This window comes from Tiliqua scincoides, chromosome 2, assembly GCF_035046505.1.
Source record: "Tiliqua scincoides isolate rTilSci1 chromosome 2, rTilSci1.hap2, whole genome shotgun sequence".
NCBI lineage: Eukaryota > Metazoa > Chordata > Lepidosauria > Squamata > Scincidae > Tiliqua > Tiliqua scincoides.
The window spans coordinates 218282448-218309521 of NC_089822.1; the positions used below are offsets into that span (position 1 = coordinate 218282448).

Here is a 27074-nt window from a genome sequence, read left to right on the forward strand (position 1 = left end):
CAGCACAAGAAACAGTGTGCTGCTGCAGTGCCAGCAGGAAGGTGGTGCCTTCCCGCAAACATCACTGGATCACTGGCAACCTGGGAGGAGGGAAAAGGTTGGGAGAAGGAAGGGGTGGGGCTAGAGGCTGAAGGAGGGTGTGGATCCAATAGCAGTGGCACATTTCCTGCAGCCTCTCTGCTCTCTTTGAACTTGTACTGGTGAAGTCACTGGTGCAAGTCTGGGGAGACCCATTGCAGAGCAGGAGGCTTATGGTGGTGTAAAGGGATTTAAATCCCTTTTCCCCTCTGAAGTATCTCAATCCACTACCACCCCACTTGATACAGCATACTCATTTTGCCACAGTGGCACCAATGGGGGGTGTCTGTTAAGAATTTTGGCGTTACACACTGTGTTACAACGTGTCAGGTATCTTTTAAAATATAAAATTCATCAGAGCAACACAATTAGATAAAACTCAACATAGAAATAAGTATAAGATCAAGACAGTAATAAAATCAATACTGAAACCTCAGAGTCAAACCCGAAATACTGAAACCTCAAATTCAGGTCTACCTGCTCATGCAGTGTTGGCAGCTAGGTACTGTAATATGGAAAACCAAACACACCCCTAAATGTCTCTAAAATCTTTTAAATATAGAAAAGCGTTGCAGAAAATTAGCATCAGTGTATTTAGACTCACACTAGAATGAAAAATGTCCTGTGAGTACCTAAACTTACTTCTGCAGCACCTGTAGTTCCACAGCTGTGTGCCTGAGCTCTTATACACTCCTTCATGACAAGCAGATCTACATGCCAAAGAGCTATTGTAGCAGACCAGTTTCCTCCCAGATTTGAAACTGTGTTAAGTAGTGTCATATAGGCGTTCCTTGACCCAGCACAAATGGCTTTTGATAGCAGCAGCTGTGTACCCAACATCCCATGTGGGCAGCAAGTGTAGGTGAGATAAGAAAATATAAGTTCCCAGGACACTTCTGGGCCCCCTTCTTTGGCTCCTGAGCCCCTTCTTGGATCCTGGGCCCGGGTACAAATTATTCTCTTTACCTCTCTCTCATGGGCCCTGGGAATGAGAGAACCAGATGAATGTAATCCCTTCTCACTATCTTCAGCAAGAGGCAGGTTGCTGAATTCTGAACTCACTGAAGCTTTAGAAGTTTTCCAGGGCACACTGTAGTAGTCTGTTCTTCAGTTTACAAAGGCATGGATAAGAACTACCATGTTCCTTTGATCCAGTTGAATATGGTTCTGATCTGACAATGTTAGAAAGGGCTTCTGGCCAACGCCAACACGTGAACCTCTAATTGCCATGAGCCAGACCTAGATTTGCTTCTAGAAAGCAGATCTTGTCAAAAAGCTCTGGTGAGATACTACCAGAACAGGCCAATCCCACCCCCTATACCACAAAGACTCCCAACCATCATTACTTCTGTCGTGTATGGTATTCTGTTTCAGTCTCAGCTATTGCTGCCAAAGACTGAAACCTCTAGCTCCTGGCTTGGTTGAAAAAGAAAAACAGAGTTGGGTGCCATCCCCAAATTGATGACACCAACTCTCAGTTTCCAGATGATCTCTCTCAGTGGTTTTATATAGATGTTTACCCAAGTCCCTTTTTAGGGAGGGCAATGGGAGAAATTGGAGGAGGCCACATTAATATGAACAAATAGTTGTGTGAAATGATCAGATCCTTTCCTTTCAAAACAAGAATAATTCCAATACTCTGGGTTTTCCCTGCATTCTATTTACTGGGCCATTGACTTTACTGAAGGGATTTGCTATAATTGTCCCATTGCTGGGATCATCAATTTGAATCAACATTAATTCCTTTCCTTTTCCTTTCCCCCACACCCCCAGGTAGACCAATAGCTTGGCTGGTAGCCTGGCTGGAGGGTGGAATGATGGAGCAATCTCCATAGCCAGTAGCAGCAAGGAATACTTACTAACTTCACTACAGAATTTAATTTTGTATTTGATGTTTATATTATTTGGTGAATTATGCAAAAAGAGAACCTTTTCTTTACCAGTTTTTTTATTCCCTTTCAAGTTTTGAGACATAAAATCTAAATATACCGCTGAATTAAATTCTGATAAACATAGATTGTTTTGGAAAGATTGTATGCATATCTAGATTTTGTTATTCAACTGAGGAAAAAATGACTTACTTACAGTGTGTTCAAATGAGCAGTCAATCTCTAGACCTCTTAAAATGGGTCCCACTTCTCAAAAATGGCTTTTATTGGTCTATAGTGGAAATCCTTACCCTTCAGAGAACCCCACAGGACAGGTTCCAGGTGAAGCAGACATTTTCTACACTCCCAATATTTGGATACTAACCCATCAAATGTAAAGAGCATGAGAAACTTGTCTAAAGTCACATTGGGAGCTCATTATTGATCTGAAACAAGGAATTTTCTCTAATTAAGCTGGCATCTCTGTACTGCAGCTCTCAGTCACTGTTTTGGTTGACTATCGAAAACCAGTGTCCTCTATACCCCTGGTGACCAGATACAGTGGACTATGCAATGCCTATACCTTTAACCATTGTTGAGAAGAGGGAATTTTGGCAGGTGCAGCTTTTTAAATCCTTCCATACTGACCTGCACCTGCCAAAATCCCCTCTTCTCTACAATGGTTAAAAGCTGTAGGCACTGTGTCCTCCATTGTATCTGGTCACTCTGACTATACCACTTATTTGCTGCATCTTTGTATAGCTGCAGGTTTTCTATACTTTGCAAACTGTATGTCAAGTCACTCCAGAAGGCTAATGGATCTGATGTGAACCATCCTGAAATGCAGTGGCAGGACAACATTATATTCCTGGATGGGAGTGGTGGCCATTATCCAGACAGGTATTTTTGACTGACTTCCCTCCAAACTGGTAGCTCCCATTACACTGTGGATGTGTTCCCAGAAAACAGAGTGCTGTGTAAAACAGCACAGAAGTAGGCAATTTTAATACTACTGTACACATGTTCACAGTTCTGTATTCAGCATGTATTAGTAACTGATCACCACCACATTAACTCCTCCTTCATAGCAATGATGGAAGATGATAGGAGGAGCCACTCCTAGGAGAATAAGCCAATTGTGACTCATTTTGGGGAACTAGAGTCTTCATGTTGAAGAAGTCATCTGGGATTGATTCCCTTGCCTACTGTTGCCTCCTGAAGCATTTCTTGATAACAAGCAATTGGCCCCATGCTGGACAGACTACGCTGCTCTCATTGGCCCTACAGTAGCTACAATATGCAGCTTCTGTTAGTTATTGTTTTTCACAATGAAACAAACGAAGAAGATCTCTGTACAACATTTTTATTAACAATAAATTCTTCTAAACTATTTTCTAAATGTCGCTAACTATATATAACCAAACATGATGTTTGCACTTTGGACTCTAATGTTCCTCTTTCATCTCTCCTCTTATTCCTCAAACAAACAAGATTTCTTCCAGAGAAATCATGACTAGCTAACCTGTCCTACTGACCCTGGCTTAGCTAAAGTAAGGTTCCCTTTGTTTAGTTCCACTAAAGTACAGGTGGAAATTGGAAGCTTCTTGTGTGGACAACAAGAGAACTGGGTCAGAAGGTAAAAAGGTAACGGTACAAGATCTGATCAAACTTTTGAGACCTTAACTTTCCCTTGTGGGTGCTCGTGCTCATTTGTTCTTTGCTTTAAAATCACTGGAACAGAAGACTCTACAGCCTTCCTGGAAGACTGAACTGCCCACCCACTCTGTTTAGAACAGTGTTTCTCAGTCTGTGGGTTGGGACCCAGTAGGTGGGTCGTGAGCCAATTTCATGTGGGTCCCCATTCATTTCAAGTTGTATTTTTAAAAAATATATTAGACTTCATGTTACCATAGTGTGTGACTGCATTTGGGGAAATGTTATAGATTTGTACTTTTAACAGTTTACTGTTTGGCAACCTTCAGTCTTAAAAGACTATGGTATAAGCCTACAGCACCTGGTATTCCCAGGTGGTCTCCCATTCAAGTACTAACCAGGCCTGACTGCTTAGCTTCTGAGATCAGACAAGATCAGGCATCTGCAGGGTAACAGTTGCTACAGGCTCTGTGTTACAGGGCCCCTATAGGCGACTACACATATGCTTTTGCCAATGATAGTCAGTGAGGCTTACTCCCGGGGATTGCAGGAGGATGGGATTGCAGTGTTTTGACTGTTTGGAGATTTATTTATTTTTAAACAGATCAGCAACTGTTTGGTAGGGTTCTTCTTTATTTTCAATATATTTTTCAAACTTATACTTATTATAAACTTATAATTTACTTACTTAAATTTTATTTTGTCATATGGGATGTTAAGAATTTTCATACTTGATGATGTCACTTCCTGTCATGACATCACTTCCAGGTTAATGACATCACTTCCAGCGGGTTCCAACTGATTTATCATTCTAAAAAGTGGGTCCCAGCACTAAAAAGTTTGAGAACCACTAGTTTAGGGTGCAATCCTAACCAGGTCCACTCAGAAGTAAGTCCTATTTTGTTCAATGGGGCTTACTCTCAGGAAAGTGTGGTTAGGATTGCAGCCTTAGAAGATTACAGCTTAAATTTATGGCTGAGCCAGCTTGTGCAAGAGTAAATCCCTGTCCACTGAGTCAAAAGCCCCTTTTAAGTCTAAAAAAAAACCATGAATAATTTAAGTTTGGTCCCCTTGGAGTATTTCTCAATAAGATATGACAGTGTAATACAGTAGTCCAAAGTAGATTTGCCTTACCACATGTTCTGGTCCCTGAATCTTCTGGTTTGTCATCCAGAGGATGAGCTTAGCTAAGAGGTGTTTAGCATAGAATATACCAATAGTAGAAAGTAAGCTGATAGGTTAGTAATTAGACGGTATACCAGAGCCTCCCTTTTTATGACTCAGGACCACAATGGCATTAGGCCAGGCGTCCAGCATTACGCTGCTCCGACCTACCATATTAAGCAGGACAGCAAGGGGAGGGGCGCACCAATCTGGATCTATTTAGAATATCTGGTGGGATTGCATCTGGACCAGGGGCTTTACCTGTTCTTAACTGACAGATCAACTCTTTGATTTCTTCCTGGGATACAGGCGGCCACTCCAGCACCTTTATTAGAGAGATGTCAGGAATTTTCTTCTCATACAACGGAAATGTTAAACTATTCCTTGGGTAAGGTACAGGACAGATCTGAACCCTCCTTTGACAAGAAGCAGGCACAATAGTCCAAAGTTGTTTTGATTTTTTTTTTAATTTTGGATGATTTCCTGTAACAGCTTTTCCCACTGTTCATTAGTTCATGTCTTCTTAATAAACAAATTTAGGGCGCAATCCTAACGAACTTTCCAGCACTAAGGTAAGGGCAATGCAGCTCCAAGGTAAGGGAACAAGGGTACCCCTGTCTTGAGGAGGCCTCCTTGAGTGCCACCCAACTGCAGGATGCAGCACACGCCCCATTGGCACAGCTGTGTCAGTGCTTGAAAGTTGGTTAGGATTTTGGCCTCAGTTCGTTTTTAAGATAAAGTACTGTGGCAGGAGTTTTGTGACCCGAGAGTCCCTATATTGGCAATAAGCAGCATGTAATAAAACTTTTAGGTACATAATACCAGGGATGGGAAAACCCAGTGTTGCTTGACTTTAGTTAAGTTGCCACCAACCCCCACGACTCAACTCAAAAAAGAGTCATAATGGGGGTACTTTCCAAGTCTCAAAGTCACCCTTTAGTGACTTTAATGGACTGAAGTCGAGTTCTCCCCCCCCTTTAAAAAGCCCGCCATGGAAAAAGTGGGCTGCCAGACTCTGTGTGTGTGTTGGAGCTCTCTTTGAACATTACCCTGATGTCCCTGCCCGTCTGTAAACAGGGTGGCAGGGGTAGGAGGGAGTGTGAGAGAGCCGAGAGAGAAGTGGCAAGACTGAGGAGGGTCACAAGCAGCTGCTGGGAGGCTTACTAGGACAACCCAATCCTTGGCAACCCTACTCAGAAGTAGTCCCACTCTAGTTGGTCATTCAGTGAGGCTCTCTCCCCCCTCACCAGCCATGTTGGCTACTCCTCCTGCCCTTCCTCAGCCAATGGGAATATGAGAATGTCCATCCTTTGTCTAATGACCATCTGTTCCTTCCTTCTTATCAGAGACAGGAAAAGACAGCCCAGTCCTGCCTATCCCCTCCTGCTCACATTAACCCGTTCCTGCCTCCTGGCTGGAACTCCTTGCTGCTCACCGATCAGAATGCTTGCCCCTCAAGATTTTCCATGTTGTGGAAACAGTAATCAGGCACCCCCAGACACAGGCAGACTCGAGTCAGCAAGCATGGGGACAAGTACTGAGTCAGGGGCCCCCCTGACTCAAGTCTTTTTCAGAGTCTTCCACACTTGTGACTCATGAGTCTCTGAGTCACCGAAAAACATGCAATTCTGAGACTTGAGTTGGAGTCACTGACTCAAGTTCCCAACACTGCCTAATACTGAGCAAATAAATGTCTGCATTTCAAATATACTCCTAACAAAAAATATGCTCCTAACTCCATGCATTGATTTATCTAGTCAGAGTGCTAATGAAATCCAGCACAGACATTCAGATTTAATCTATAGTTTGGAGAGCTAGCTTTTCTATCAGTGGGGTCTCTTAGGTGGTGTGTACAGCAGGGGACAGAATTTTCCTACATTACAAAACTGCCAGTGTTGAAATAATTTGTCACTAGGAGATGTTTATTTTAAAAAATGAGATTTGCAATGTAACAATGGTGGTGGTTAAAAAAATAACGCTTCTTTATTGGTGTATTTCTTCAATTTCTTTTTCCTTAAGAGAAGAGTGAAAAGTGTGATATCAGCAGGTATTGACACCAAACTTTGGTCTTATCTTGTTTAAAAAGAAATATGTGAACCCTTTGTTGCTAACATTGTAGGAAATATCACTTCCTGCATAACTGCGAGAGCTGCTTCAGGGTGTCTTCCATAAACTCTGAGACCAAAGTCTCTTATATAGTTTCCATATGGTGTTTTAACATCTAGTATAATGAAGCTTTGAGTTTATGGATAAAATGTGATGCACAATTATTTTTTTCATTAGGTGTTCACATTAATTTGTCCCTGTATTTCCAAGGCTCCACTGACATTTCTTATGGGTAGTGTCTGCAGAAAAGGGACAATCTACTTACGTGACAGTGCTTCCCAAACCTTTTTAGCACCAGGACCCATTTTTTAAAAATCACAATCCCTTGTGGCCTACATAGCTTTACTAGACCAAAAAAAGTGATCTAGAAATAAATAATATTTTAATGCATTAATAATAATTAATAAATTATTGATTCATAATCATCAGGTTCCCAAGGCTGCTAGAGACCTTAAATATAGAGTGTGGGTGTGTAGACATTTGCTAGCCTCTCCCTAGAAATGGAGCAAGAACTGTTCCCCCAAACCTTTACAGTCATTCCAAGGTACCCAGAAGGCTGAACTAGAGAGCAAGACGTGCAGTTAAGGACTTCCAGATCAGACAAAAGGCTGAAACTGGGTTCGTATGTGATCTACAGTATACCAATTTGTGAGAAAATTTTTAAAAATGTGACCTTTTAATTTGGGGTATGAAGATTACCTCATACCGCTGGTAAGCATTCTGGCCACAAAGAGCGGTCTCTCCATCCGGATTGCCCACTGCTGCAATTTTCATCTGCAAACTGGGCAAGGCTGCTTACAAAGTGGTGTTTTTAAAAAATATTTCAGAAACTTTTCATGACCCGCCAAAAATTGACTCACAAGCCACTGGTGAGTCCCAACCCACAGTTTGGGAAACACTGTTTTAGAAAATATTCATATAAAATTGTTTTCAGTTAGTACTAAGTGAAACAAGAAAATGCTGGAAAGCTACTCAGTGCATTTAAATTCTTGTCTAGCGATGATAGGAGGAACTGTATAAAATTGCTGACTTTTTAAATGAAATGTCCCCAATGTGTTCAAAATGTTTTCCTTCTGCTCAGTATGAAGAAGGGAAAAAGCGAAGAAAACCCAACTATAGCAGTGTTGACCTTTCTGAGGTTGAATGGGAAGACAGGGACGATGTGGTAAGTTATTTGTTTTGCGAACTTGTCAAGAAAGTCAGTTGTATTCGTAACTACACCTGGTCAACTAGATATCAAATTTGTGATTGCTCCTAACTGAAGTCAGAAAGAGAAAGATAACCTCCCAGTTTTTAACGGCATCCAAAATGTTTTGTGCTGATGATTTTTCACATAAATGTACATTTACTCTCTACCCTCTCTCCACGTATACACACAAATAGAGAATATTTACATTGCATTTACCTTGTCATTTGTGCCATTTGATAATCCAGCACTGTACTGGTTACTGTAGAGGTATTCATCAAGGGTAGACTGCACCATTAGACCATGTTAGATGCGTAGGGCAGCATGTAATAAGGGACAACATTTCTGCTGTATTATCAGATTCAATTCCAATTCTGCTAATTAATTTAATCCTGCTGTTTAGGATGGGGGGATTTAAAACAAAAAAAAGAGATCCCACTACTGCAGGAAGTCATAGCAGAACTACGTAATGGATATGGTATCCTAACTGCTGTAGGAAAGAACAAATAAGTCCAACAAGTAAGAACAAGAGTCTAAAGGCTTGGTGTCAAAGGCTACATAGAGGAGTGGTGTTGGAGACACAGCATTGGACTTGCCCTGGTATTGGTGACATATCTCACAGAGTTACTGTGGGTCTTTTAGGAACAGGGAACCATTTGTTTATTTGAAAGATTTCTATACAATTTCTTTGATGCTCAAAGCAATGTACAACAATAAAATTGAAGAACTATATAATAAAATTTTTAAATAAAACCAATTAAAATGATATTTTTGATTGATTGATTTTGCTATGTAAACCTCTTTGTGAACTACTTTTCTTGAAAGGCAGGACGGGTGTGTGCCCCTTAGCAACGTACCGGCTAACACCGGGATCACATATGCGATGACCACGTATGGTGACGTGGTTGTTGGGGACACACACCTCCACCCTCCAAATGTGAGGGGAGCTCAGCTCAGCTCCCCTAGTTTCCGGAGGGTTGTCTGAGCCTCCCAGAGGCAGCACACGTCTCTGTGCTGCCTCTGCAAGGCTCAGACTGAGGGAAATGGTTGGCAACCTTCAGTCTCGAAAGACTATGGTATAAGCTTACAGCACCTGGTATTTCCAGGCGGTCTCCCATCCAAGTACTAACCAAGCCTGACCCTGCTTAGCTTCCAAGATCATGGTATAAGCCTACCGCACCTGGTATGAGGGAACTCGCATCTCATGTGATTCCTCAGTGAAACCAGAAGTCGCAAGAGAGACACGATTTCCCTCAGTCTGAGCCTCGCGGAGGCAGCGCTCAGACATGCGCTACCTCTGAGAGGCTCAGACAATCCTCCGGAGGTGAGGGAAGTGGACCATCCCCTTCTCTGCCGAGGGTTCAGATTGCGTCAAGCACCGCTTGATGACAGCGATTGTGGTCCCGATCCCCGTCATTAAGTGGTGCGTGATTGTATATAAATACTCTTAATAATACTAATGAAATGGACAAGTCCTCTGAAACTGCTTTGTGGGTCTTTACAGAGGGAAAGGCAAGATATACATACAGTTTTTTCAATCTATAAACCAATTGAAGAAATTGTGATATTCAAATGTGCTAAACAATCAGATGATAGCTGGTGATTGAACAGAGTGAGAGACATTCTTTCATGGCTTTACTAGACATAGGGTTTGACATGATGATTGAGGCAGGCTGCTTGGCCCAGCATTTCTATGCAGGAGTCAGTTTAAACTAATTAGGTAGAGCACCAAAATGTTGCTGACAGCTCTAACTCCAGCCAGGTAAGTTGCATTCAAATATCAAAGCAATTCAAATAAAAGTACCCAAGTTTGCTGGGCTAAAGAAATTCTGAAGAAGCTTGCATGGTTGCTTTCTCCAAAGCTAAGAATGCATGAAACTAGCTAAACCCTCACATTTTTGGTCTCTGTCCAGACCACCGAATCAAAAACTGAAAGGTCATGTGAGTGCTGTCTATCTGACACTAGATTAGGTTTGTGCTAATTTTTGTACGTTAGTTATTTCTGTCCCAAGATGTTCATAACATACATATTTCTATCCTCCAGTCACTTTGCAGCTCCTTTCCTTGTCATTCTTTATTTATATGTCAGGGGTTTTTTTTTCAGTCTTACTGTATCAAAAGTTTTCCTTATGTCCATGGCTTAACCTTTGCCTGGTCTTTCTGTTACTTCCTCCATAAATCTGATTTGTTAGGCATGATTTCTTTTGTGCGAATCCATGCTGACTGTCCTTAATTAAATCATAACTTTCCAGGTGTTCTCCTTTCTGTTCCTGTTATTTAGCTTTACCCATAACTTTTGTACTGACTAAAGTCATGCCTGCATGTCTGCATTTTCATAGATCTTTCCTAGCACCCTTCTCAAATATCAGCAGTACATTAGCAGCTCCAACCTCCTTCCAAACTCCACTCATTTTGGAGAGGTTTTGAATGTATCAGTGGAAGGTTCCCATATTTACTGTGTCACGTTTTTCTGAAATCTGGGATTCATCACGTATGTCTGTCTCTAGAGCATTGTCAGCATTTGGATGTAGTCACTTCTTGATCCCCTTTTCTGACTCAAGTTTAGATTTGCCTTCTCCCTTGCAAAATATATGTCTGCTTCTGTCAACCTACCCCACTCAGTTTGTGAATAATGAAACAGTTCATGAGTTCAGTAGCATTTTCTGTTGATAATTTTTTTTCATCTTTTCAGAGGCTATACTGTCTTCTTTGCTTGAACTCTTGTGGTTTCTGTTCATAAACACCTTCTACTAGATTTTGCTTTATTTCCTGCATTTTCAACGTGGACTTTGTTTCTTGAGGGTTTCCTAGTTTTTTTAAAATATACAATACTATTACCAGGGGTGTCCAAACCCTGGCCTGGGAGCCACTTGCGGCCCTCAGAAGCTCCCAATCAGGCCCTTGGGGAGCCCCCAGTCTCCAGTGAGCCTCTGCCCCCCCCCCCGGAGACTTGCTGGAGCCCCTGCTGGACCTACGCAACTGCTCTCAGCATGAGGACAATGTTCGACCTCTCATCTGAACTGTGGGACGAGGGCTCCCTCCCCTACTTGCTGTTTCACGTCTGTGATGCAGCAGTAGCAGCTAAGGAAAGGCTGGCCTTGCTTTGTGCAAGGCCTTTTATGGGCCTTGAGCTATTCCAAGACCTTCATTCATTCATATAAGTTCCATATCTAATATATTCATTTATGTAAATTTATTCAAATTTTAAATTCTTTCCCAGCCCCTGACACAGTTTCAGAGAGTTGATGTGGCCCTCCTGCTAAAATGTTTGGACACCCCTGCTATTACTATTAGAAGTGTTACTTCTATTGGATTATATCCAGAAGTGAGTGTGCGCTTCCGCATATTCTCACAGCAGTCTCATGTTCTCCCCCCACCCCAAATCCTCTCCTGAGGGTTGGAGGACTCTTTCGAGAAGTAGGGTGAATTGTTGAATGGAACTACTGAATTGTCAAGGGTGGTTACTGAAAATTAGATTGTGGCACTTTCCATGACTAAGAAGAGGGTGGTGAAATCGCCTTGCTCAAGCTTTTACAGAAGAACACAGACTCCTTTTTATCAAAAAAAGTTAGTCCTGGTTTTAGCATCTCCCATCCAGGAGCAATGAGAGGCAAGAATGTGACTGAGTTTGTTGAAGCCTATTAAAAGGAAAACATTTCCTAGGCCTAGTGCTCACCAAGGTGGTAAACTGGTGCCTTAGCCATACCACTTCAGATTGCAGGAGCTCACATACCTGAATTTTTTTCCATTTTAAAAAAAAATCCCTCTTCGTAATGTCATGAAGAAGGATTTTACTCTATGCCAGGACTTTCCAGACTCTGGCCCGCAGGCCGGATCTGGTGCCTATTGAATCACGCCCCTGTGTGAACAGCGCTTACTGTTCCACAGGGAAGCCTTTCATTTGTGCTCCAGAGCACCCCCAACCTTTGCACGTGCTTTGCTCTTCCAGGGTCTTTCACCCCAGCTGGCTTTGTGTCTGGATTTCCAAGCAGGTGTGGCTGGCTGGTACAAAGGTCAGGGGTGATCTTTGATGCTGAAGAGAGGCCCCCGGGCAGAACAGTACGTGCCATCCATGCCAGGAACCAGTTTAGCGGCACATAGCGGTCTCCACTTTGGAGACCACTGGTCTATGCTGATATGCTACATTTTTTGTCTGCCGGAACTTGGGGGAGATATGGTGAAAACCAATGTCCATCTGGTCTCTGAATTGGTACAGTGCAAGTTCAGATCTAAACCTCAATGGAAATTAGGCCATAGATGTGTTTAACGCTACCATGGCACAAAATGGCTTGCTAATTCTAAAGCAGCATCTTGTTTAGGGCAATTGCAGGCAGGTTTGACTGCTTTGTTTGTTGTATGTCTGTTGCAATCTCTTGGTGAAGCACTTTGCTATTATAATGCATCTTATCATACAAGCAGCTATGCCAGCACACCTTGGGTTGTCTTCAGACTTCTACATAGTTTTACAGGTGCTGATGGGCTCTGCTATATGGCTGATGTACTGAGAACAGCCCAAGGACCATATATTTGAAGTCAAGCAAACCAACTTGCATTGTGATGCATTTGCCTGTCAGTCTACTAGCTTCTGTCTTTCAATTTCACAATGACATTGTTCTGTTAATAAGGACAGAAAGCATACTATTTCAATTTGGTTACTGGAATTAAAAGTATATAATGCTGTTGAAAAGTTCTTTAGTGGTGAAAATGAAGAAAGAGGTTTCCATTTGCCAAAGCATTTTTTGTTTGTTTCAAAGTATGCCTACTAAATAGGCAGACTTCGGAAGAAGATGTACATGCAGATCAATTTGAACCATATAGAGGTAGCAAAACAAAAAATCTACAGAATAGATGAAAAACTGGGCTACAAGGCCAAGGTAAAAAAAAAAATTATATTTGCAGGGTAAAAAAAAAAAAGAAAGAATCTAATTCCCACATGCATATTTGATCTTAAAAGCTATGAGGGTTTCGGAGGCCCTTTTTGTAAATCTGTGACTTGCCTGAGGGTTGTGTGGGGAGTGGGCCCTAGAACTGCAGGCCCTGAAATGGAGAAAAATGAAAAACATGTTAAAGATAAATGGAACAGTTCTTTAAACATTAGAAAGTAGATTGGTAATTAAGACCAGCTCTCCAAGTCTAAAACCACAAAAGTTAAAAAGGGAAAATATTTCCAGAATTGCCTATTACGCATTGTGTTTTTTTTAAAGGGAGGAAAAAACCCTACATAAAATATATGTTTTATTTTATACATGCCTCCAGCAAAAAATTATTCTTTTACACTCGTTGACTGAAGAGTAAGATTGTTAACTCAAATCTAGACAGCCCAGAATTAAATTTAAAGAGCTGCAAACACTGCAGTTTTCAGTTGGCCAGCCATGTTCAAATTCTCCACAAAAAAATAAAAACAGAAAAAATAAAACTGACAAGCTTTGGCAGTTCCTCCCCCTCCCCGCAAAGCCAGCAGAAGGCTTCAAGGGAACAATGATTGCAAGTTATCAAGAGAAAATCTGTTCATATTGTTCAGTCTGTCATCTGAGATAGACCATATTGGAGAAAAATACATGGAGGCATTGCTAGGAGACCAAGCATGCTTTAAAACAGTCTGGAATGCAGAAATGTCTCCCAAGAGAAATGTCCTTTGGTCAATGCTGGTTTCAAATTATATTATGCATAAATTATATTATGCACTATCAATTTTGATGCAAAGCTCCTCTAAAAACCTGCTACTCTTATAATAACAGTTATAATTACTCTTAATATATAACAGCCCAATCCTGAGCTGCCCGGAGCGCCCAGGCTCAGCGGCACCGAAAAGGGTTGCTGCTGAATCCTGCGCCTTCTCCACCACGGGAGGCTCCTCGGGAGAAAGGGACATTCGTCCCCTTCCCCCGAGTAAGGTAAGCAGCCCTGCAATGGGGTTACTCACTTTACTGAGTAAAGGCGCTCGTGTACGGCACGCAGCCCTGCACGAGCGCCCCAGATCCTGCAGAACTCAGTTCCATGGATCCTCCTCCCGCCTGCCCCCTGGCATGCCTCCGGCCCGCCCCCGCTGGCCTCCACCCTCCCCGGAATGCCTCTCCCACACCCCTGTCCACGCCCCCGCCTCCCGTTCCACAATCTGGGAGACCACCGAGCCGTGGAACTTGGGCCACCGCCCTGCGCTAGCCCAGCACCAGTGTATAATTTGAAACCTTATGGCACATTTGCGACTATGGCTGGCAGCATGGAGCCATGTCGCCGACCACAGGACTGGGCTCTGATACTCTTATAATAGCATAGCACTCACAAGCTGGTTGTGTTAGCCTCTGTATAAGGAATCATTGATGTGGGGCTATGTATAGATTTTGTTGTTGCTTTCCCTGAAGTTTATCAGATATTCCTCTTAAGGCAGTTGGGATGAATGGATCTCTGTTTCCATTCTATCAAAATCTCATCATTTGATTTCCTTTTATTTCCACTGCACCCCTTCCCTCTACAAATTATCGCATCTTTTTTCCCATCACTCCCAAATACATATTTAAATATTTATCCTTTTTCCAGGAATATTTTCACATATTTCTTACCGACAGCTGGTGGAATAATATGTTTCAGAGTACAGTCTACCCTTGTCATCTGCTGGGTGTCCATTACAGGACCCTAAGTGGATTCGTAAAGATGTGAATCCAGCCACTTCCTGCTTGCTCATCAAATCAGAAAAGCCCTCCAGCTGTTAACGCAGGTGGAGGGAAACTTGTCCAGTTCCCTGCCTGCATGACGTGGTGAGCAGCTATTGGTCGGGGGAGGGGGCAAGCTGGGGCGTAGTTGAAAGGCTGACACCCATGCTTTCCCAGCCTCTTTGTTCCTCGGCAGCAGTGGAAGAAGCGGCGGGAGCTACAGCATTGAGGTGAGGAGGGACTAGCCTGCCAGGCCAGAGGGGCTGGGGAGGGAAATCTGGTGACAGGGGTGGGTTGCAGCTTTCCTCCGGAAGCTGCTGTGGGGCTTTGCTGCAGATTCCCCACCAGTGCCGGGCGGCACCCACAGGGCCTTTCTGTTCATTTTCTATCCTGGCTGGGCAGCCACCCCTCCCCCTCTCGCCTTCTTCTTTCATCCTTCTCGCCTCATCGCTTATCCCGGGCTGGGCAGCCCCCTCCGCCTTCTCTTCCTCCCCAGTTTCTCTCCCTGGGTGGAGTAGCCATCCAGGAGCTTTCCCCAGGTGGGGTTCCCACCCACGTGGTGTTTCTTTCAGCCCTAGGGCCAGGCTGGTGTAGTGGTTTGGGAGGTGGACTCAGACCTGGAGAATCCAGGTTCAAATCCACCCTCAGGAAGCAAGCTCAGGTGACCTTGGGCTAGTTACTTTCTCTCAGCCTCACCTACCTCACAGGGTTTTTAAAAATCATCTCTGCTTCCTCCTTGTTTTTCCTTGTTTTTTCCCCATTCACGTGGTGTCCATCTGCTTTCTCCTTGTTTTTCTAGCCTGTGCAGATTATTCATCTGCTTCCGTTTTACCAGCCGTGACTTTGTTCCCTGGCCCCTGCCCACGTGGTGTTCATCTTCCTCCTTGTTTTTCCAGCTGGTGCAGATTGTTCCTCTGCTTTCTTGTTTTTCCAGCCGTGACTTTGCACGTGCGCTCCTTGTTTACCCCTCCTTTTGTGTCATGCATGTTTGTGGGGGGATACCTGGGCAAGGTATCCCCCCACAAACATACCCCCCACAAACATACCCCCACAAACATACCCACAAACATACCCTGGGGGCTGGGGATAAGAATAGGCCCTCAGTTTGGCTGTACTTGTCGTAAGAGGCGACTAAACAGCCACCGGGTAGATGGGACTCGTCAGCCTAGGAAGGCAGCTCATCTAAGAGAAGGAAACTCTGACCTCAAACCTCCACTGCCTTGTGGCTACATCCAGTTGTGGAAAAGGCTTCAGGAGTCAACCTCGAGGCAAAATCAGGAGCCGGAGTCCCTTAGGCAGTTCATGGCTGAACACAGTCACGTTCTGGCAACTCCTGCGACGCCGCTGGAACCAACCGTATTGGCTTCTGCCTTTCCATTGGACCATTCCAGCGACGTGGAGAGGGGGGATTTGCTGCATGGGTAACAGCCTATCCTCCATACCTTCTTTACCCAGGCTTCGCGCACTGGAGAGGACACTCCAACTTCGCCATACGGCGTCGGCACAACACGGGAAGCAGCAGTTTACCGGTTATAAGTCTTTGCTCGATTGGCGTAGAGCATGACGCCAGGGGCTGCTTCCGACGGTGGGAGAGATCATTGCATCTCATTGGGCAGCTACCGCCCGCCTTAAGCTGGGCAGTCCCCAGCCAGTAAGGTGTTGCCTCGCCACGGTCCGTTAACCTCATGGGGTGCGTGGGGTTTAGGGTGAAAACCGACAAGCGGATCGACAACTCTGCACCATGCAACAGAAAACAGAAAACTACTGCCCTAAAGCTGGGCACCTGGAACGTTAGGACAATGACACCTGGCTTCTCTGATGACCTGCAAGAAATAGACGACGCACGCAAAACAGCTGTCATCGACATGGAGCTGAGCAGACTGCAGATGGACATCGTCGCCCTTCAAGAGACTAGGCTGCCAGATTCCGGATCTGTCAAGGAGAGAAATTTCTCATTTTTCTGGCAGGGAAAACCACCAAACGAAACCAGGGAACATGGCGTTGGCTTTGCGGTCAGAAATACCCTGCTGAAATCCATCATCCCACCTACTGTGGGAAGTGAAAGAATTTTGTCCCTGCAGCTCCAGTCATCAGCAGGACCTGTCACTCTCATCAGTGCTTATGCACCGACTCTGTCGTCTCCAGCAGAAGCCAAAGACAAATTCTATGATGACCTGGCCACCACTGTCAAGAAAATCCCTGTAAAAGAGCCATTGTTCATCCTCGGCGATTTCAATGCTAGAGTTGGTGCTGATAACAGTTCATGGCCCACTTGCTTAGGTCAGTTTGGCACTGGGAGGATGAACGAAAATGGCCAACGCCTGCTAGAGTTTTGCTGTCATCACGGTCTCTGTGTCAGCAACACGTTCTTCAACACAAAGCCCCAACATAGAGTCTCTTGGAGACATCCAAGATCAAAGCACTGGCACCAGCTCGACCTGATCCTCACCAGACGCTCCAGCCTTCCCAGCATCAAGATCACACGCAGTTATCATGGTGCTGCCTGCGACACTGACCACTCCCTGGTGTGCAGCAGAGTGAAACTGCAAACAAAGCGACTGTATCACACGAAAAAGGAAGGAAGACCTCGCATTGATACCAGCAAGACCCGGGATCAGAGAAAAGTGGAGGAATTTGCACAAGCACTTGAGGAATCTCTTCCAGGCCCGGCCGACGCAAACGCATCCAACAGATGGGAACATTTCAAGAATACCGTTTACAACACCGCCTTGTCCATATTCGGCAAGAAGACCAACAAGGAGGCAGACTGGTTTGAAGCCCACTCTGAGGAGTTGACACCAGTCATTGAGGAAAAGAGGAGAGCTCAAGCAGCGTACAAGGCCTGTCCCAGTGAGCGCAACCTGCAGGTCCTCCGAACTGCTCGCAGCAAAGTCCAACAGACTGCCAGGAGATGTGCTAACGACTACTGGCTCCAGCTCTGTTCCGAGATACAGATAGCAGCTGACACGGGCAACATCAAGGGGATGTATGATGGTATCAAGCAGGCCCTAGGTCCAACACAGAGGAAAATTGCCCCTCTGAAGTCTGCCACAGGCGAGGTCATCCAGGATCGGGCGCAGCAGATGGAACGCTGGGTGCAGCACTACTCTGAGCTATATTCCAGAGAAAATGTAGTCACCGAAGAAGCACTGAACAACATTGAGTGCCTGCCTGTGCTGGAGGAGCTTGACAGTGAACCAACCCTAGAAGAACTTCACGTGGCCCTGGACTCCCTTGCCTTTGGCAAGGCACCTGGAAAAGACAGCATCCCTGCTGAAGTCCTAAAATGCTGCAAAGAGATCATCGTCACTGAGCTGCATGAAATCCTCTGTCTCTGCTGGAGAGAAGGTGGAGTACCTCAAGACATGAGGGATGCAAACATCATCACGCTGTACAAGAACAAAGGTGACAGGGGTGACTGCAACAACTACCGCGGCATCTCTCTCCTTAGCGTTGTAGGAAAGCTGTTTGCCCGAGTTGTACTAAAGAGGCTCCAGGTACTTGCAGAGAGCGTCTATCCAGAATCGCAGTGTGGATTCCGAGCCAACAGGTCCACCACTGATATGGTATTCTCCCTTAGACAACTGCAGGAGAAATGCAGGGAACAACGACAGCCACTCTTTATAGCCTTCATAGATCTCACAAAGGCTTTCGACCTGGTCAGCAGAGACGGCCTCTTCGAGATTCTCCCCAAGATTGGATGTCCACCCAGGCTCCTCAGCATCATCAGATCTTTCCACAAGGACATGAAGGGCACTGTTGTCTTCGATGGCTCCACATCAGACCCTTTTGACATCCGAAGCGGAGTGAAGCAGGGCTGTGTTCTTGCACCAACCTTGTTTGGGATTTTCTTCGCTGTCCTGCTGAAGCAGGCCTTTGGAACTGCAACAGAAGGCATCTATCTCCGGACCAGATCAGACGGAAAGCTCTTCAACCTCTCCAGACTGAGAGCAAAATCCAAAGTCCAGCTGAAATGTCTGCGTGACTTCCTCTTTGCCGACGATGCAGCTGTCACTACCCACTCTGCCAAAGATCTCCAGCAGCTCATGGATCGTTTTAGCAAGGCCTGCCAAGATTTTGGACTGACAATCAGCCTGAAGAAAACACAGGTCATGGTTCAGGATGTGGACTCACCTCCCTGCATTACAATCTCTGAGCATGAACTGGAGGTTGTCCATGACTTTGTGTACCTTGGCTCAACGATCTCCGACACTCTTTCTCTCGATACCGAGCTAAACAAGCGCATCGGTAAAGCAGCTACCACGTTTTCCAGACTCACAAAGAGAGTCTGGTCCAACAAGAAGCTGACGGAACATACCAAGATCCAGGTCTACAGAGCTTGCGTCCTGAGTACACTTCTGTACTGCAGCGAGTCATGGACTCTTCGCTCACAACAGGAGAGGAAACTGAGCGCTTTCCACATGCGCTGCCTCCGACGCATCCTCGGCATCACCTGGCAGGACAAAGTTCCAAACAACACAGTCCTGGAACGTGCTGGAATCCCTAGCATGTATTCACTGCTGAAACAGAGACGCCTGCGTTGGCTTGGTCATGTCGTGAGAATGGATGATGGCCGGATCCCAAAGGATCTCCTCTATGGAGAACTCGTGCAAGGAAAGCGCCCTACAGGTAGACCACAGCTGCGATACAAGGACATCTGCAAGAGGGATCTGAAGGCCTTAGCGATGGACCTCACCAAGTGGGAAACCCTGGCCTCTGAGCGGCCCGCTTGGAGGCAGGCTGTGCAGCATGGCCTTTCCCAGTTTGAAGAGACACTTTGCCAACGGTCTGAGGCTAAGAGGCAAAGAAGGAAGGCCCATAGCCAGGGAGACAGACCAGGGACAGACTGCACTTGCTCCCGGTGTGGAAGGGATTGTCACTCCCGTATTGGCCTTTTCAGCCACACTAGATGCTGTGCCAGAACCACCTTTCAGAGCGCGTTACCATAGTCTTTCGAGACTGAAGGTTGCCAATAATATACCTGGGCAAGTGGTTTTTTGAGACCTGCGAGAGGCTTTCCCACTGTATTCATGACATCCACAGGAAGTAAAATCCACAGATGTTGGATCTGTGGATACCAGGGGCAGACTGTATGAATTTAAATACTTATTTTTCCACAAAGGTATAGGATTCACAGACATCCATATTTTATAAAACTGGATCCAATGGGGGAAGGGTAAAACCATTCATTTCTTTGGTCTGCACCTGAAGACCTTACCTCTAACCTGCTCTGTGGTCAGGCAGCAGCTCTGAAGAGCAGCAGCTTCAACTTCCTCCTCCCCACTTGGAGAAGTCAGGGACTCTAATTTGCCAGGAGAGCAATTTTCCATCCCTCCTCCCCAGTGCTTTTTTTGTAAAAAAAATAGGTGCAGGAACTCACAACTTTTTATTTATTTATTTATTTATTTATTTTTAAACCATTTTTTTATACGCGTGCGCGTGTGCGCGCACGCGCGCGCACACACACACACACACACACACATCCATCCCGTGTGAGCTCCCTGATAGCAAAAGCACTCCTGCCACAGCTGGAGTGAAACACCCCATTTTTTTTAGGTGGGCAGGTGCTCCATTGGGCTATAGGAAACTCTCTCCATTGGGCTATAGGAAAGCCTATACAGTAGTTAAAGTGTTCAGAACAAATATATAAGGTCTTGAGCCCAGCTGGTGGCCATCAGTGCCTCAAGTGTTAGTTCCAAACACTTTGAGCCTAAGAGCTCTGGTGGCTCAATGGATAAACTGCAGGTCTGTGGAGCCAGAGGCTTGGGGTTCAAATTCCTATGAGGAATAATTTTTTTTAGGTGGGAAGGTGCTCCATGGCTGCAAAATATAAAGGTTGGTTGCTAGTTGCCAAAAGGGGGGCCAGTTGAGGCTGCAAAACTCTTCAAAGTTCAGTCCCATGCAGGCTCTTTTTTGACCTTTATTTTTTTTTAAGTTCCAGTGAGGACTTAACCCACAGTTAAGCTCCTGGAGTGTGCCCCCTGCTGGAGGCTGTGGGTTAAGTCCTACCTGGGACTTTAAAAAAAAAAAAAGTTCAAAAAAGAGCCTGCATGGGACTGAACTTTGAGGAGTTTTGCAGCCTCAACTGGCCCCCCTTTTGGCAACTAGCAACCAACCTTTATATTTTGCAGCCGTGGAGCACCTTCCCACCTTAAAAAAAAATAAATTATTCCTCACTGGGATTTGAACCCCTCCACAGACCTGCAGTTTATCCATTGAGCCACCAGAGCTCTTAGGCTCAAAGTGTTTGGAACTAATACTTGAGGCACTGATAGCCACCAGCTGGGCTGAAGACCTTGTATATTAGTTCTGAACACTTTAACAATAGGCTTTCCTATAGCCCAATGGAGAGAGTGCTGGGCTGTGGAGCACAAGGTTGGAGGTTTGTATCCCTCCCTAGCCAGCAGAGTGGAGCGGGGTGGTGAAGGCAGGGGAAAAAAGGTGGGGGCAAGGAGGAGGGAAAAAAGGGGGCAGGGCGGTGCAGGCAGGGGGAAAAAGGTGGGGGCAGAGAGGAGGGGGAAAAAAGGGTGCCGGAACGCTGTTCCGGTGCGTTCCATTACAAAAAAAGCCCTGCTCCTTCCCCTTTTCCTCTCAAACCTTTCTCATTCAGTGGAACTTAATGGCAATTCTGGTCCTAGTTCTTATCATCTTCGTCCACTATATGGAGTGATTCTTCACCAGATTCTGTAGGACCTCTAGAGCTGCTGAAAAGTAAATGAGAAACAGCACAGTTTGCCTACAACCTTTATTAATGCTCTCTGGAGGCTACAGTTAGGAATCTGTCCTCCATCTGTCGTTGTTGTTTCCCCCCCCCCCCTTGGGGAAATTTCACTAGATTTATCAAAACTCTCTCAGGTTTTCAAAAAATTCCTTGGACAGTCTGCCCAAGCAGGAAACTTCAGATTTGCAACATGCCATTTGTTTTGAAGTCTGAGACTGTTTTAGAGTAATAGCAGTAACACAGTAATTAATCAGCACTTTTGTATTTGTGGCCAGTGGGAAATGGAAGATATTGAACGGAACATAATATTTTATATTGTCCGCTATAAAATGCTCCTCGAGCCAGCTTTTTAACAAATATCCTTGATATCTCCTTCCAGATTGAGGAACAACAAAAGATTTTGATTTAGATAGCTGGATAAATACATTTACCTGCACCGCATATTTGTTTGCCTTGGCAATCCATAAGATTTAATATAATGGTTGTTTCCTTCTACAAAGACCATTTCTGTAACATAATCTTTTCTGAATTTTGCCAGAAGTTAGCTTAATCTGAACACAGCCTCATTGCTGCAATTTACCTTTGATTATTTGGCTCCCATCTCCCTCTGTCTTATTGGATTTATGGCACTGGTTTAAACAAATACAAAGCCTTAGCATTTGCATAAGGCTTTTGAGTGTTCAGGTGGCTTCATGTACATTATTTTGTATCATGCTTGAAACAACCCTGTAAAATAGGCCAGTTATTTCCATCTTGCAGATCATGATTGAGGTTGAGAGGAAGCAGACCACCTAGTGAAGTCACAGCTGAAGCAAGACTCCAGCTGGGGACTTCCTAATTGATAGTTTAGGCACTAAACTACAAATATACAGGATGATCTTACTGAGGACTTTTATCAAAGACAAAGATTCAAAGACAGAGGACTTTCCACATTTTGCCAGGAAGCCTCCCCCCCCTTCTTCTCTGAGAGTGCTCATCTCAGCTGTGGGAAGCAGTAACATACATAGGACTGAAAGAAGTTGAAGCCTCTCAGAGCTTAGAAAATTATAGAATAGAATCTCTCTGGGAGTGTCTGCTCTGCATCTCCAAATAGGTTTTGAACTGATTCAGCTAACAAACCTTCCCCATAAGCAGGGGAAGTCCTAGAAGGTTGTGGTGAATTCTGTGGTTATGAATTTAAGTTTTTAACCATTAAAACTTAGGGTGTTGTAACCGGTGGTTGGCAACCTTCAGTCTTGAAAGAGTATGTTATAAGCCAGGGGTGCTCACACTTTTTTGGCTCGAGAGCTACTTTGAAACCCAGCAAGGCCCGGCGATCTACCGGGGGAAGGAAGCGTCTGACAGACACCCCCTTTAATGTATGGAGCCCCTGCTGGAGTCTAGTCATTTTCATCAGTTTTGTTGCTACATGCCTGAAGAGCAGCTAAAGTGTCAGTTTCAGTGTCAGTTTAGCTAAATATGTCAGTTTCGTCTAGTCACTAGATGAAACTGACATATTAACAGTTTGGAGAGACAGAGCTCCACGATCTACTCATTTTGCCTCGCGATCTACTGGTAGATCGCAATCCACCTATTGAGCACCCCTGGTATAAGCCTACAGCACTTGGTATTCCCAGGCGGTCTCCCATCCAAATACTAACCAGGCCTGAGCCTGCTTAGCTTCCAAGATCAGACAAGATTGGGCATGTGCAGGGTAACAGGTGACTGTCCTAACCAGGGGCAGCACAATCCAGAATGCCACCTTATGCTGTCGTGGCTCAGGCTGCCTGTGTGCTACCATGAAACCTGGAAATGTGGGACTTCTGGGTTTCATAGCAGTGCATGAGGAGCCCAGTAAGGAGGGACTAATGCTCTGCTTCTTGCTCTAATGAGCAGGAAGTAGATTGTTGCGGTTTGCATTGGCAGCAGGTTGGAGGAAGGCAGTGTTGGTGACAGAGCTGAGGCAACAGGCACCTCCAATCTGTTGCCCCCTTGTGTGCCGCCTTGCAGCACGCCTCTTTCTCACAGGGAGAAAAAGATATAAAATTCTGGGTCGCTAGACTCTTGTGTCTTTTGTTCCTCACTTGTCCGCAGGCTTGCGGCTGGAATGGGGGGTGGCTTATTGCAGCACCAGCCGGTCGAATGAAGGCAGCAGCCTCCAGATAGACAAGCAAGGGACGAAGGACCAAAGAGTCCAATGACTCCGCTTTTTGTCTTTTTCCTCCTATATGGTTATCTGGGATTTTTCTTCAAAGGAACCTTCTTTAATGGCTTGATGGCTTATTCCCAGTACTAGACAGGTCTTTCTTTTGTTCTTGTGTTGTGAGTATGGTAGTTAGCTCAGGAGGCCAGTTGTTTCATTCCTTGATTGAATTTGATGGTGGAGTTGGGGAGGGCTGTTAGGGTTGTGGATCCTTCTTTTGGGTTGACACCTTATTTGTGCCAAGTCAGGAAGCTCCTAGGAGGTGACCTTGTTCACAGGGTCAAATATGCTGTGCAAGCAAAGTGTGGTCACCCATTCAGTTTTTCAAATATCAGGCAAATCTTTTCCCAGCTGATGGGAGGTGATTGTGCTGACAATTATGAGTGCAGCCTTCCTCTTGGCCTGTGAGATCTGAGGCCTCCTGCCACCAGTCCTGCTTTAAATCATGCTACAGGCCTGGGATGTACTCTCTTGACATGCACACAGTGTCACTGCATGTGTATATATGCATGTCATGCTTCACTCATCAAATAATAAAGAATAAAAATACTTGTTAGGGGACACTTTATGTACAACCAATGTTAACTATGCTCAGGGCTTTCTCATAGGATTGGAGTTTAGGAATTCTGTTAACCACAGTTTGGAATGAACATATGTAAAATCAGTTGAGGGTGAAAGGCTATATGTGAAATCCATGCAAGGGAGAGACCCATGAAAGAGAGTGTGCAGTTCCTAAGGTTCTGCAGACATCTGCACTGGCTTAGGGAGATCCTCTCTTAAAGGCACTGTGGAAACATCTGCTACTAAATTTCCAGCCCCTAAATGTTTGTCGGAAGAAAATGAGTTGTGTACCCCTTCAGGAAAATCCACTGGTTGTAGTCCGTTGGTCCTGCATAGTATTGCACTTTCTAGTTTTGGATTGGGAGGGCAATGACTGTTATAGTTCAGTTTGTGGGAGGGGGTTAATTACAGTTTAACTAGCTTATTGGTTAGGCCTGTAAAGCATGTTTACTCCTCCTCGTGTTTTAATGTGGTGTAATGCACATTTGCTGCTCCTTGTGTATCAGCTGGGCTGGCGCAGGGACACCCACCAGCCCACAGAGGCTGCATCCAGCCTCTGCGCAGACGTGGGGAGGGAAGGTTGTGTCAGCTGAGCTTGGCCGACACAGGGGTCTGGGGAAGGCGGGGAGGAGGTGGGAGAAAGGCGTTCTGGGGTGGGGAAAGGGTACTCTAGGGGGTGGGCAGGGAGCAGGAGGCGGGGCTGGAATCCTGCAGTTATGCCAGATCCCAACCCCATTCCCCAAGCAGCACGGAGCGGTTTCAAGCATCTCCTTTCTCCTCAGACATGCATCACCTCCTGAGGTGGTGCAGGTCTAAGGAGACCCATTGGGCTATGGTGGCTAATCCGGTGGTAAGGGGAAGAGGGAAGATGGAAAAGGGAATCTTGCCTCCAGCTGAGCCACTTCTGGCCCTAATCTTGCGCTGGATACAGCAAAGGCCTCTTGTAGGAAGGAAGTAGGAAAACGTCCTTATATTTATTACAAGGTCTCATGAGCCAGAAGTCTGGCTTCATAGAACCTGACCCTTGAATATTGCTAAGAAATACTTGCTAAGAGAACAGCATCTGTAATGGGTTATGTAAAGTCTCATCACCTCTGTTGCTTCCTTTAGGTCCAAATATGAATTTTTAATTTATCCCATGAGTTTATGTTTTATAATACATTTTAAAAATGATGGAAGTCATCTTCTGCATTTAAATAACATGGAGTGGTGATCGGGTGAGGTGCCTTCTGTCCAGCAGGGTGAATGAACTTTGTTTTGCCCAAACATAGTGAGAAACATTGAGAGTTAGAAGGTCAGGTAAAGTAAGCTCCTACTTGATGAAATGCATTTTCTTAATTTCTTGTGTCTTTGATTTAAGCTCCGAAATGCAATGGTGAATCAGAAAACAGGAAAATTCTCCATGGAAGTGAAGAAAACAGTGGACAAGGGGGTATGGTGTAGAAAATGCTTTTCTAGCTAAATGTAAAACAAAGCTATGTTAAAAATTCAAGTTTAAAGAGTATGTTTTGAATAGAAAACGTCCTGATGATTTCTGGTGTTTATTAATCGTGAGTCAGATATAAACACTTGCATGTGTGTATGTATATTGACTGTACATTGCTATCAATCTTGGCTTAAATTATAAGTTTGCTTTTGTATTGAGCCCTGCAAGCTTTCTCTAACAAGCCCTGTTGTGTTTTTCTTTTATCCTTTATATTCTGGATATAGAAGCGGGTGTTGGTGATGACAAATGACTACTATTATACAGACATCAAGGGAACTCCTTTCAGGTAGGGCTGGCCATAATAAATGGAACATTTCATCAGTCTCATTGCAGTTGCACTTGTACGGGCCTTACAAGCTCATTAAAAGCTCATCAGGTGGGGCTGACAATAAAATACGCTTGGACAATGTTGAAAAGATCAAGGGAAAGGGCTTTTCTAGTGTGCCTTTTCAGGTTTCATTCAGGATGAAATGTCTGTGAAAGGGAACTCTCTGGCTGGGATTCAAGCTTGTCTTTCAGAAAGCACACCAGCCTCATCAGAGTTGGCAACAGCAATACCTGAGCAATACCTCAATACCTGAGGTCTCCTGTCTGCAGACTGAACTTTCCCTGCCATCGAACAGAATGGGCAGCCCTCCTTATACAAAGCTCTATATGCACACCATGGCCCCAGTGAGTTAGGGAGAGCTACCGTATGGCTGTTTTTGTCAAGACTGAGACCTCATTGGAAACTAGTCAGCTAAAGTCAGCTTTGAACAAGAGTGATCAGAGTTATAAATATTGAAAACCATGTGACACTCTACATGCAGAGCTGCCTTCTGTTTCCCCCCTCCCTGCTGTAATGAAACTGCAATGCCAATGTTTTAATTCCAATTCAGTATTTTTATGTACTTATTTATTACAAGCGACTACAGGAATCAGTAATCTTGCAACTGCTACTGGTTTAACTATCCATGAATGAAGTGTAAACACATACTGTACTCAGGGGAGGCACCCACAAATCTAGATAACCATGATTATTCATTAGAAAAATCCAAAAGCCAGAATCTTTACCAGGTCCAACTAAGGAATCTGATTTTGAGTGCACTGCCTAAAATTAATCTCTAGCTTTACTAATACAGTTCTCATTACTTCAATTCTCTTCTTTGAAAAAGGCCCATGTCTTCCAATTAGTGCTGAACACTGAATGACGAATTGATCAATTCTATATTATTTTATAAATAGAGGATCAACCAATATTGTTTCTTTGGTCCTGTGAAGATTGCTGTGGGAGGAAGGGGGAAGCTCTGGTGCCTATGCCTTCCTCTTTCCCCTGATCTGCCCCTGTGCCAGGGTCAAAATCAGTAGACTCTGCCCACGCTATGATGACAAAGCCTGGTGTCCTCAAAAACTTAGGGTTAGGGAGCGTTATCCCCACAC

General features: G+C 44.7%; 1 protein-coding gene across 1 annotated transcript in view; it reads left to right on the forward strand.

Moving 5' to 3' along the window:
• CACNA2D3 (calcium voltage-gated channel auxiliary subunit alpha2delta 3) overlaps positions 1–27074 on the forward strand; it is a 467867-nt gene that overhangs the window by 317221 nt on the left and 123572 nt on the right. Inside the window, exons 17-19 of the mRNA XM_066613498.1 lie at positions 7951–8034; positions 25530–25601; positions 25880–25941. Of these exons, the coding sequence (XP_066469595.1) occupies positions 7951–8034; positions 25530–25601; positions 25880–25941 (218 nt within the window). The remainder of the gene's footprint in view (positions 1–7950; positions 8035–25529; positions 25602–25879; positions 25942–27074) is intronic.